This window comes from Marmota flaviventris, chromosome 1 (genome assembly GCF_047511675.1).
Source record: "Marmota flaviventris isolate mMarFla1 chromosome 1, mMarFla1.hap1, whole genome shotgun sequence".
Classification (NCBI taxonomy): Eukaryota; Metazoa; Chordata; class Mammalia; order Rodentia; family Sciuridae; genus Marmota; species Marmota flaviventris.
Genome location: NC_092498.1, coordinates 80478207 through 80492304, shown reverse-complemented (window position 1 = coordinate 80492304; position 14098 = coordinate 80478207). Strand labels below are relative to the sequence as shown.

Genomic DNA, 14098 nt, shown 5'->3' with positions numbered 1-14098 from the left:
GCTGCCTCAGAATTCTTATTATTGACAAACCTTTACCAGACTTTGCAGACAAAAACTGTAAGAAAGGTTCCTGTTATGGCTTATGGGCCTGTGTTCAATCTCCTTATGTTTTAATTACTGGAAATGTAAAAGTTAAAAGGAAAGATGATAGATATCTTGTAACATGTAATAAATGGAATTTAACTACCCGTATCACTAGACATAATAGAGGGAAAGGAACGCTGATTCTTCATCAGCCCTCTTTTGTCTTATTGTCAGCTAATATTTCAGAGCCATGATATGCTGATGCTGGTTTTCAAGTCTTACAACAAATACATGCCCAGCTAGTGAGACCTAAACGTGCTCTTGGTCTCTTAATAGTGGGAGTTGTTGCCTTAGTTTCCTTTATTGCTTCAATAGTCACAGCTGTATCTCAAAATATTCAACATGCAAATTTTCTTAATAATCTGGCTCAGAATACTTTCAAGGCTCTTCATCATCAAATAAATATTGATAAGAGGATTGAGATGAAGCTAAATGCCTTAGAGGCTACTGTCATAAATATTGGTAATGAGCTTTGGCTGTCTAAAAGTGTCTATAAAATTCAAGGAAAGACTTAAATGTCATGCTAGCTATAAGTATGTGTGTGTTACTGCTGCCAAATACAATGCTTCCCAATGGGATTGGGAGAAGATTAAAAACCATTTATTGGGTATTTGGCAAAATAATAATAACATCTTGGATCTTTTGGAGCTCCATCATCATATTCAAGATATATAAAAAGTAAGATTGACTTTTTGGGTCCTACTTCTTTAGCTGATCAAATACTTAAAAAATTGAATGGCTTTAACCTGGAAACATTCTTAAACATTCTTCATGGTATATCCTTATATTGTTCTCTTTGCTACTAATTCTCTCTTGAATTGTAATTGCAGGATGGCGAGCCTTCAAAACAGTGATTTCAGAACTTGAAATAGTAACCCATCACCTTCTTTTTCAAAGAAAGAAGGGGAAATATGTAGGGAGCCACTCTGAATGACTTCCGCCTTCCATCCTGAAGCAAGAGGCTTTGACCATCATTACATTTTGTAGTGATCTGGGTGTTGTCCTGGTTCAGGAAGTTGAAGGTGTGTCTTCAGATGTAGGCATGTTGCCCCTTGGGTTGAACTACCCTCACCTGTCCCTTGTAACCTTGCCACTTCTGGCCTTTTTTGGATGGAACTTTCTAAGAACAAGTGTCCCCCCAATAAAAGCCCACTTCCGAATTTGCTTCTTCTCTCTCATCAGGCTCTCATGACTTTGTCTTGCTCTCCCATTTGGGGAGCCTGAGGCCGAGAATGGAGAAGCCATCCTGAAACTTGTTTAGAGGTACAGGGTGTGTCTGTGTTTTATTTGGTGTCTCTGGAAATTCACACGAGCAACCTTAAGTTCAGCTGCCCACACGGGTCCGGAGCAGCAAACATGCTCAGTAAAGAAGCATCTTCCTAACCAATGCAATATGGGACAGAGTGAATAAATGTGAATAAAAACAGAATGTCTTTATAAGTTATTTTTATTCAGATTTTACTATTTTTATTCTGGATATAATTTATTATAATAATCTAAATAATTAGTTTCTAAAATTGGTCTGAACAAAACCTTACTCCTTACTTTTTTTAACTATTTATTTATAGCATATAGCTTTTCAATTTTTAAATTTATAGAAATCTTTTCAATTTATGTAAATAGCATTTCCTACAAGGCTTTGAAAGAAAATAGTTTATTTTTTATTTTTTATTTTTTTAAATTTTTTATTGTTGGCTGTTCAAAACATTACATAGTTCTTTTTTTTTTTAATTTTTTATTGTTGGCTGTTCAAAACATTACATAGTTCTTGATATATCATATTTCACAATTTGATTCAAGTGGGTTATGAGCTCCCATTTTTACCCCATATACAGATTGCAGAATCACATCAGTTACACATCCATTGATTTACATATTGCCATACTAGTGTCTGTTGTATTCTGCTGCCTTTCCTATCCTCTACTATCACCCCTCCCCTCCCCTCCCCTCCCCTCTTCTCTCTCTGCCCCCTCTACTGACATTCGTTTGTCCCCCTTGTATTATTTTTCCCCTTCCCCTCACTTCCTCTTGTATGTACTTTTGTATAACTCTGAGGGTCTCCTTCCATTTCCATGCATTTTCCCTTCTCTCTCCCTTTCCCTCCCACCTCTCATCCCTGTTTAATGTTAATCTTCTTCTCATGCTCTTCGACCCTACTCTGTTCTTAGTTACTCTCCTTATATCAAAGAAGACATTTGGCATTTGTTTTTTAGGGATTGGCTAGCTTCACTTAGCATAATCTGCTCTAATGCCATCCATTTCCCTGTAAATTCTATGATTTTGTCATTTTTTAATGCAGAGTAATACTCCATTGTGTATAAATGCCACATTTTTTTTATCCATTCATCCATTGAAGGGCATCTAGGTTGGTTCCACAGTCTAGCTATTGTGAATTGTGCTGCTATGAACATCGATGTAGCAGTGTCCCTGTAGCATGCTCTTTTTAGGTCTTTAGGGAATAGACCGAGAAGGGGAATAGCTGGGTCAAATGGTGGCTCCATTCCCAGCTTTCCAAGAAATCTCCATACTGCTTTCCAAATTGGCCGCACCAATTTGCAGTCCCACCAGCAATGTACAAGTGTACCCTTTTCCCCACATCCGCGCCAGCACTTGTTGTTGTTTGACTTCATAATGGCTGCCAATCTAACTGGAGTGAGATGGTATCTTAGGGTGGTTTTGATTTGCATTTCTCTGACTGCTAGAGATGGTGAGCATTTTTCCATGTACTTGTTGATTGTACATAGTTCTTGATATATCATATTTCACAATTTGATTCAAGTGGGTTATGAGCTCCCATTTTTACCCCATATACAGATTGCAGAATCACATCAGTTACACATCCATTGATTTACATATTGCCATACTAGTGTCTGTTGTATTCTGCTGCCTTTCCTATCCTCTACTATCCCCCCTCCCCTCCCCTCCCCTCCCCTCTTCTCTCTCTGCCCCCTCTACTGACATTCGTTTGTCCCCCTTGTATTATTTTTCCCCTTCCCCTCACTTCCTCTTGTATGTACTTTTGTATAACTCTGAGGGTCTCCTTCCGTTTCCATGCATTTTCCCTTCTCTCTCCCTTTCCCTCCCACCTCTCATCCCTGTTTAATGTTAATCTTCTTCTCATGCTCTTCGACCCTACTCTGTTCTTAGTTACTCTCCTTATATCAAAGAAGACATTTGGCATTTGTTTTTTAGGGATTGGCTAGCTTCACTTAGCATAATCTGCTCTAATGCCATCCATTTCCCTGTAAATTCTATGATTTTGTCATTTTTTAATGCAGAGTAATACTCCATTGTGTATAAATGCCACATTTTTTTTATCCATTCATCCATTGAAGGGCATCTAGGTTGGTTCCACAGTCTAGCTATTGTGAATTGTGCTGCTATGAACATCGATGTAGCAGTGTCCCTGTAGCATGCTCTTTTTAGGTCTTTAGGGAATAGACCGAGAAGGGGAATAGCTGGGTCAAATGGTGGCTCCATTCCCAGCTTTCCAAGAAATCTCCATACTGCTTTCCAAATTGGCTGCACCAATTTGCAGTCCCACCAGCAATGTACAAGTGTACCCTTTTCCCCACATCCTCGCCAGCACTTGTTGTTTGACTTCATAATGGCTGCCAATCTAACTGGAGTGAGATGGTATCTTAGGGTGGTTTTGATTTGCATTTCTCTGACTGCTAGAGATGGTGAGCATTTTTTCATGTACTTGTTGATTGATTGTATGTCCTCCTCTGAGAAGTGTCTGTTCAGGTCCTTGGCCCATTTGTTGATTGGGTTGTTTGTTCTCTTATTGTCTAATTTTTTGAGTTCTTTGTATACTCTGGATGTTAGGGCTCTATCTGAAGTGTGAGGAGTAAAGATTTGTTCCCAGGATGTAGGCTCTCTATTTACCTCTCTTATTGTATCTTTTGCTGAGAAAAAACTTTTTAGTTTGAGTAAGTCCCATTTGTTGATTCTCGTTATTAACTTTTGTGCTATGGGTGTCCTATTGAGGAATTTGGAGCCCGACCCCACAGTATGTAGATCGTAGCCAACTTTTTCTTCTATCAGACGGCGTGTCTCTGATTTGATATCAAGCTCCTTGATCCATTTTGAATTAACTTTTGTGCATGGCGAGAGAAAGGGATTCAGTTTCATTTTGTTGCATATGGATTTCCAGTTTTCCCAGCACCATTTGTTGAAGATGCTATCCTTCCTCCATTGCATGCTTTTAGCCCCTTTATCAAATATAAGGTAGTTGTAGTTTTGTGGGTTGGTTTCTGTGTCCTCTATTCTGTACCATTGGTCCACCCGCCTGTTTTGGTACCAGTACCATGCTGTTTTTGTTACTATTGCTCTGTAGTATAGTTTGAAGTCTGGTATCGCTATACCGCCTGATTCACACTTCCTGCTTAGCATTGTTTTTGCTATTCTGGGTCTTTTATTATTCCATATGAATTTCATGATTGCTTTCTCTATTTCTACAAGAAATGCCGTTGGGATTTTGATTGGCATTGCATTAAACCTATAGAGAACTTTTGGTAATATCGCCATTTTGATGATGTTAGTTCTGCCTATCCATGAACAGGGTATATTTTTCCATCTTCTAAGATCTTCTTCTATTTCTCTCTTTAGGGTTCTGTAGTTTTCATTGTATAAGAAAGTCCTTTATCTTTGAGGACATGATCCTTCAGTTCTAGAAGGCAAAGTTGCTATAAAAATGCAAATTGTCATAACTTTTCTACTGATGACAATTTTCTCAAAGACACATATGATCTGTATACTTTTCAAATAGAGGAAGAATTATTCACTAATTATGTTATAAATACCAAACAAAAGAGAAGAACTTATTTACTTTAATTGCTATTATATAAAATTAATAATCAGACTAATTTTTTTTTACTATGTTTTATTGTAGTGTGGAATAGAGTGGCGTGCAGAGAGGGCATGCAGTATGATATCAACACTCCATTTGGACTTACATAGTCACGTCTTCATTCAGCTTCTCTTGAAACTGAGTACAGTTCTGAGAATTTGCTGTAAAAAAAGTTTTTTTTTAATTATAAAAGAAAGTAATTTTCAATTAGCCACACTATTTCATAGGTATTCCTCCAAACTAAACATAGAACTTTCTAGAGAAAATGGACTTCATGCTTAACACGGGCCTAGGATCATCTTATTTTCTATTCTTCAAACTAGTAGTTGAAATAATTATCTCTGCTCTCAAGAAATATTCATGCAATGTGTAAAAATACAAGGAAACACTAACAATGTAGCTCATATTCAGGAAGAATTCTTTAGGACTCCTCTAATCAGGCAACAGTCAGGAAAGCAACAGTAACAGAACTCCCTATTCCTACTTGAGATCATACATTTAGAATTAAGTGTGATACATCCCAAATGATTTAGAAAGTTCAAGAAAAGCCAGAACTCATGTGGAAGTTCTAGAACTAGTAGTCATGGAAAATCCTGAAAGGAAACTCACTGAAATATGTGGGGTTACAACTAGGATAGTCACATAATAAACCCATGTTTCAAATAAACCTTCGGTTACAAGTCTTTCATGTAAATTTTTAGTAAAACATAGTTCTAGTAAAATATTCTAGTAGAAAATACTTCATATATATTGTAAAAAATTCATTGTACAATAATGTTATACCATGGTCTTGACTTTACCAACAACACAAATTTGGTCAATATTCACTGCCATAATTTTAGTGTTTAAAACTCTATAATCAACATTATAAAGGCATCATGACTTTTCATATCTTATATAGTCATAACACTATTCCCTATAATAATGTCTATGAATTTATTTATATGGAAATTATTATTTATCCCTTATTCTGTTTGTGGAATTGTGGGAAGAAAAATTTTTGAAGCAGGCTTTCCAAAAATAACAGAATTGACATGGTAGAAGTGAATATTTTAAAACCTAGTAAAAAATGTTAATGAGATTTAACTGAGCTAATGAATAGAATAAACATTATTTCTAAAATGGTATCACAATGACATCAAAATAACAAAATCTAATTTTGGATATTGTATTAATAGAGATAATATGTAAAGAAATTCAGCTCTGGCACCAAAATGAACACCCAATGAATGATGGTTATTATACATGTTTCATTTGTAGGAGAAAATAATCATATTATTGTCCTAGGAAATCAATGTTAATAAATAATAAAGTTATTATTAAAGGGTTTAATAATCTGTTATAATATACCAATAATATCACAAATGTATATAAATCCTTATCAAAACTGCTTTTATGATTATCATATTTGCTAAAATTCACCGAAGCAATATCAGTAGGATGCATTGCCAGTTGCTGTACAAGGCTTATAAGGCAATCAATTATAGAATACCTCTAACAAAAGGAGCACCCTCAAGCGACTGCCTTCTGTTGCTAGGTTTACCACTCATTCATATAGTTGGCAATCAATACATTTTTCTTAGTGAACTGCTGGGTCCTTCCAAATGACAATTAACTTAGCTTACATTATTAAAATATAAAATTATAATTTCACTTATATCCTCAGTTTTACTTATATTATTAAAATCTTTTAACAATTAGGCAGGCAACTATCACCTGGATGGATATAGAGATGGAAGCAGTGGATGTATTTCATTCAAATAAAAGTGGACACTTGAAAGATTATTAACCTTTAGGTGGGAAACAAAAAGGCTTAAATTAGTATTGAAAGTCAAATAGGGCACTGACAAAAGTACACAAAGCTAGACTAGTATCTACAAGACATTTAGGTTTTAATGAGTTACTTGCCCCAGTTTTTAAAAATAGCTATAAGGATACTTCCTAGTGTGCAGTTTGGGGACAAATATGTAAGTAAATCAGGGAATTACTTATATTTATAATATATACTTGATAAAAGAAACTGTATATAGGAGAATCACTAGAATTTACATTTTAAGGAATAATGTGACCTTGAAGGACATGGGTGTGAAACAGGACACTAGAAAGGATGCATGAAAGATGCCTGCAAGCACAGGAAATAGGAGCAAATGTCTACGGGTGATATGAAAATAGTTTTGCACACTCAATTGCTAAATTTCCCTCCATATCTTTTATCAAGATTTTGGTCTATAGTACTGTAAGTTTTTGCATGTTCCTTGCTGCTTCCTGTCTGAATTATGTCCTATAGTGCCATGCAAGTCCATGTCTATTGAAGAACTCCAAGTAGCCAGAAAGATTTAGCCATTCTTACTTTCTTGATTTCTTCTTTTTACTGATAAGTGAAATGGAATGGTCCAAACTTTTGATTAAAACCTGGTATAATCACCACTTCTAATAGAGCAATATTTGAATTTTCAGAGAAACAAGCCTAACCATAGTGGGTTTCAGAGGATTCTTGCACACCATCAGCAAGCCTTTGGACTTGACCTGTGGCACTAGTTCTCTCCTGGGGCTCAGACTGGCCAGCAACTGGCATATTTTAGACTTGCCTAACTCCATAATCATGTAAGTAAATTTCTTAAAATCACTCTCTCTTTACACACACACACACACACACACACACACACACGCATACAGAAAGATTCCTACAAATATGAGTAATATTTAAAATGCCTATAAATGAGTAAAATGAGACCTTTTTTGTATACTCAATTGGTAGGTTTCCCCCTTATCTTTATTGAGGATATTTTTGTCTCTTGAACTATTATTTTCTGCATATTCTTTGATGTTTCCTTGTTGAAGTGTGCTCTACAGTGCCAAGCTTGTCTATGTCTATTAAAGTACTCCAAGTAGCTACATATGTATACATATACACACAGGCCTATCTCTCTCTCTTTGTATACATATACATACACACAGAGATGCATCTACACACATGCACACTTATTGATTGTGTTTCTCTGGAGAACTTAGCAAGAACTATTAGATTCTTTAGTATCTAGCGATATAGAAGAATAAATGATTTAAGTACATATTATACAGTTATTGTTTACAATGCAATAATCTGCACTATGAGCTTAATTCCTGTTTTATTTATTAAATGATTTTGGGTCCCCAGGAATCCAGAAAAATAAATCTTGTACTCACTTGTGTTGGTTTGGACTAGACATTCACTAGTAAGGTGATCACTCACTTCTCCTAAAACCAGAGACATTAAAGGAAGACAGGCTCCATTTACCAGTGATGCCAATATTCCCAGGACCATGAGCACGATGTCCAGTCCATCAGCAAAGCGGAACTGAGGAAAACAAGGCAAGGTACTGTGATCGCTGTAAAACAAACGTCACAACCCAGAGCTTTTGCCATCAAGTAAATGCAACTTTACAAATTGATTGAAATTAAAAAGTTATAAAATCAGGGATATGCATTTATATATAAACCAAACCAAACCAAAACCAAAGTCCAATATTAAGACTTTACAATAGATTTTGAGGAACTCTTTGAAAAAAAATACAGCATTTAAATCTGTATAAACTGTAGATGATTGCATAAGTCTGATCAGATGTGGGCATGAATCAGAAGCTTTTTTCTACTTAGTTAATATTGGGATAGGTTAAGATATTTTCAAAGACTGCAGTGATAATATTTTAGTTTATGAAAAGTTAACTGGGGAATTTCTAATTCCCTAGGCTCATCAGGATGACAGCATTGTCACCACTAGATGCAGTAAACAGAAACCAATTAGTTAAAATGTAAGAAATTATATTTCTAACTTTTTTGAGTTCCTCGGATTCATTGTAACCAGAACAGTGTCTAACCTGTGAGTAAGGATCTATAATAATTTGCATGACTAGAATAAAAAAGAAATGCTTGAAAGCTTAGCTAAGTATTTAATGCATTATATTCTATTCTGTACTGGTTCCTACAACACGATTCCAAAACCAAACCGGGAACAAAATTTGGAAACATGGATTATTTATCTTAGTGAGAGATCAAAAAGAATATAAAAAAGCATAGTAGTGTAATTATACTGGAACAACAAGAAGAGGAACTTAGTTCTTATTTTGGGTGGAGTTGAGAAAATGTTATGTTTTTCTATTCATTCATGCAATAGTTAATCAGGATTTATGAGTAGCTTCTGCAGCATTTTATTCAGTATTACCTATGATAACAGGATATTGCTCCCTTGCTGTCCCCCAGAATAGTATTCTATCTCCTTGATAAAAGTTATCATATTCTGCTACTTCCCATATTTAAAAAAATTAACTTTTCAAAAACAATTGTTTCCTATATATTTCTAATAACATTGACAGCCAGGCCTAGAGATGAGAGTTGGTAAAGGGAATGTCTGAGAATGTATGCATGAAAATGTTCCTTGCACATATTCCAAAGAAATGTGCGGACACATTTTCTGATATGTAAGCTTTATGAAATACTAAGATAATTATTTTTTATTTAAAAAAGATTTATAACACTTTTTGAGATGATAACTGTAACTCACATTATCAAAGTGGGATTATTGGGAAATATTTAAATGTAAATAAATTAAAAGTCTCTCATAATCCTTCATCTTCATAAATGTGTAGATATTGTGCTATTTTTTCTTATCCTTTAATGTGGGACTTTATATTTGTTTATATTTTTCTTATTGGAATTAACACTCTGATAAATTCCTCTTTAAACTCTTCTTTCTCCTAACCAATGGATGTAAACCACCAGATATAATCCTTCTCTGCACCACTGACAGTTCCCTAAAATGTTCTGATATGTGCACTTTCTACTTGATATCACTTACTATCTCAATAGCTCCAACAGCTTGCTTTCTTGTTTTAGGAAGTTGTTCTTGTAGTGTTCTAGAAAATGGAAAAGTTACAGTTATAAACATAATTTGCAAAATTTTCTAATTAGCATTTTGCTAAATGTCAAATATTGCCCTTGGTAGTAACTTTAGACACTTACAAACACTGAAGTTTCAAAACAAAATTTAACAATAGACAGTACAAAGATTTCTTGAAAAGGCACTGGGAAAGGAAGTCGTCACTGGCTGTTTCTAACTTTGTTAACTTTGTTAACTAAGTAGAAATAAAGACAAATAAAGACGTGCATCTGAAGTAAAATTGTTTAAAAACTGTGACAGAAACTATATAACAGATGTTTTAGTCAGCTTTTTCACTGCTGTGACTAAAAGATTAGACCAGAACAACTGTAGAGGAGAAAACGTTTATTTGAGGGCTCACAGTTCAGAGGTCTTAGTCCATAGAAGGCTGGCTCCATTCTTCAGGGCTCGAGGTGAGGCAAGACATCATGGAGGAGCAGTGTAGCAGAAGAAAGCAGCTCACGTATGATCCAGAAGCAGAGAGAGATACTCCACTGGCCAGATACAAGTATATACCCAAAGCCACGCCCCTGTTCCCATCTCCTCCAGCCACACCTATCACTCCAGTCACCAGTCAGTTAATCCCCATCAGGAAATTAGATCACTGATTGGGTTAAGACTCTTACAACCCAATCTTTGTCCTCTGAACTTTCTTGCACTGTCTCACATATTAGGTTTTGGGGGACACCACACATCCAAACCATAACAATAGACTTTATCTACTTAATCACTTTAAAGTGTACAACCAGGGCACTGAATATGTTCACATTGTTGTATTATCATTTTCATCCACAACACTTTTTTCCTTTTGCAAAACTGAAACCCTATATCCATTAAGCTACTCTGTATTGTCCCCTTCCCCAGCCCTTGGCAGCCACCATTCTACTTTCTGTCTCCATGAACCTGACTATGATAGGTATCTCATATAAGTGGAATCATGCAATAGTTTTCCTTTTGCAACTGGCTTAATGTTTTCAAGGATCATTCTTGAATTATTCACTTAACAAATTGTCTGCAATTTTCATTCACATTGTAGCATGTTGAAATTTCCCTGTTCTCAAGGCTGAATACTATTCCATTGCATGTACAATGCCACATTTTGTTGATCCATTCATCAATTGATGGACACTAGGATTTCTTCCATATTTTGGCCACTGCAAATAATGCTGATATGAATATAGGCATACAAATATTTCTTTGACTCATTGCTTTCAATTCTTTCTTTTAAATATTTTTTTAGTTGCAAATGGACACAATACTTTTATTTTATTTGTTTATATTTATATGGTGCTGGGGATCAAATGCAGTGCCTCATGCATGTTAGGCAAGCACTGTACCACTGAGTCACAACCCCAGCCCTGCTTTCAAGTCTTTTGAGTATATACCCAGAAGCAGAATTGTGAAACCTTTTGGTATTTCTATTAATTTTTGAGGAACCACCATACTTTTCCACAGCATCTGCTTCATTTAACATTCCTACCAACAATGCTTAAGAATTCCACTTTTTCAACATCCTCACCAACACTTGTTCTTTTCTTTCTTTTTGGATGGTAGTCATCCCCTCTTTAGTCTTTTTCCGTCATTCAAATGAAATCATGCATGTACTTCCCCAATTCTTCGTGGTAACTAGCAAAATTACCCACTTTCCAGTCTAGTTTTCTTTGTGAAGGCAGATGTTGCAGTTGTGTTCCCATTGATCTATTAGCTTTTTGGGGAGGTGGGGGTAGGAGTCCACCACTGTATCTAAATAAATATAATGAAGTTGCTAGTAGACCATTTTTAAAATGAGAAAACTGAGTCACAGCGTAAACCTCCCAAGTCTACAAAGTGTGATTAAACTTAGGTCTGAATCCACAGCTTGAACTTCCTTCATCTATCTATCTATCTATCTATCTATCTATCTATCTTTTATTTGTTTATTTTTTTGGTATTAGGGATTGAACCCAGGTGTGATAAACCACCCAACCACATCTCCAGTCCTTTTTAAATTTTTATTTTTTGAGACAGGTTCTTGCTAAGGTGCTGAGACTAGTCTTGAACTTACAATCTTACTACCTTAGCCTGGAGTTGCAGGGATACAGGCCTGTGCCAACCTGCCCAGCCCGAGCTTAAACTTTTAACTACAGAGTTATAATGCTGCTTGCGAAATACATACTGATGATATAATTTCAGTCCAAAAATAATGTTCAAATGTACAAATGAATTCTAAAATAAATTTGTCTTCTCATCTCTCCCTCATCACTTTAGGGCATAGAATTTTGAGAATCTTCTTTGAAATTATGAGGAAATTGTGCTTAGGCTGTATGGCAAAAGTTATGAGAAAGTTTAGTTTACCTTGGGAAAATAATAACAGCAACATAACCAAAATTGAAGCAGTACAGGGTGCAAAATGTAGCTCTTTTATGTTCATATGTCCCCAATATTTGATTTTTTTAATATAGTCACAGGTGCAGCCACTGTGGGAAATAGTTTGGAGATTCCTTAAAAAACTAGAAATAGAATTATATGATCCAGCAATCCCTCTACTAGTTATATATGCAAAGGAATTGAAATCAATACTTTGATGAATTGTTTGCATTTTCATGTTTATTTCAGCATTACTCATAATAGCCAAGATAGGGGGACATCCTAAGTGCCCAATAATGGATGAATTGATGATGTGATATAAATATACAATGGGATACTATTCAGCCTTTTAAAAAAAGAAAACTATGCCAACTGGAAACAAAAAACAAATAAAAAAAACAACAATGCACCAAAAGACAAATATTATATGATTTCACTTCTTTTCAAATCTTAGAAGTTAAACTCTCAGGAGTATAGAGTAGAAAAAAGGCCATTACTAGAGGCTGAGGGGGTGGGTGATTTGGGGAAAGAGAGATGCTGAAGAAAAGGAGCATATTTTTAGTTAGGTAGGAGGAGTAAGTTTCAATGTTCTTTTGCACAGCATATTGACTGTAATTAATAATATTATATACTTCAAAATTGCTAAAACATAGGATTTTATACTTTGTCACCACAATGAAATGATAAGAATGTGAAGTGACAGATAAGTTAATTAGCCTGATTTACTAATTCCACAATGTACACATGTATCAAGCATCACACTGTACCTCATAAATATACACAATTATTAGCCAATTCAAAATAAAGTAATAAAACAAAAAATCCCTATGAAACAACAACAACAATTCCAAAGAGAAATTTTCTTTATTTTCAAGAGTTTTCTGAAGGCAAGATTGCGGATTAGTGGGAAGTGGCTTTTCTCACCACTGGGTGACTCGGGACGCAAACAGCAAGAAAACTACTTCTCTGGAAGGTGAGTGAAAAAAGAAAAAAACAAAACACTCCATTGATCCATTGATACTCAATACTGGACAGAGAGCCTCGGATACTGGGAAATTTGGGGTATATCAGACTAAGTTTATAGGAATAGAATTGGAGCTGAGCTCCAGGTGGGAGCAGAGAAAATACACAAAGTCAGAAAAGATCAAAAAGTGGTGGGAAGATCTTGGTCTGGGGAATCTCAGGATTGAAGGGGCAGCCTGGCCTGGGCCAACCCAGAAGCTATTTGGTCCAATAAACTGGTGCATGAAAGTCATGGTCTGCCAGCTGGGTACAGGGAGCCCAAGGTGGAAACATTTTAATACCTCCATGAGACTGGGAACTCAGACTGGGAACTGAGATCCTTGAGTTCAGGAATAAAACCAATACATGACCAGCAGCCCCCAACTGTGAGATTTAAAGTAAACCAAGCACATCAGGAGAATCTCGGGCACAGAGAATTTCTGGCATGGGGAGACCATTTTGCCTGAGGGAAATACAGATCAGAGAGGCCTGAGAAAGCTGGCTCCTCCCCTCCCCTGCTCCACTGAACAAGGGCAGGGAGAAACTGAACAGGGTGGAGGGCCTGAGCTCAGAGCTGGGAAAGAGTCCTTCAGAAGCCAAACAAAGGCAGTATCCCTGAACAACAGAACCAGTGAAGGGCCCACTCCCACTTCCCACAAGTGGTGCCCTAAGGAGAGGAGTGAGGTACAATCCTAAAGTGCTTGATTCATCAGTGGCTAAAAACTCCCCACATAATAAAACACCTGAGGCAATACCAGACTGAACCCCGGCCACTGGGAGCTTCACTTGCAGGAATTCATCTCACAGAACACAAAGGCAGCTACACCCAGAAAGTGAAGCCTAAAGCATCTTCCACAGCCCCTCACACAATCCCAGTGAGAAGAAAAGTTGAGAAACAG

The 14098-nt window shown here is 36.1% G+C and overlaps 1 protein-coding gene across 1 annotated transcript in view; it reads right to left on the bottom strand.

Annotated features, from left to right (window-relative positions):
• Abcb5 (ATP binding cassette subfamily B member 5) overlaps window positions 1–14098 on the bottom strand; it is a 126324-nt gene that overhangs the window by 103731 nt on the left and 8495 nt on the right. Inside the window, 3 exon segments of the mRNA XM_027932653.2 lie at window positions 5043–5097; window positions 8123–8273; window positions 9771–9828. Of these exon segments, the coding sequence (XP_027788454.2) occupies window positions 5043–5097; window positions 8123–8273; window positions 9771–9828 (264 nt within the window).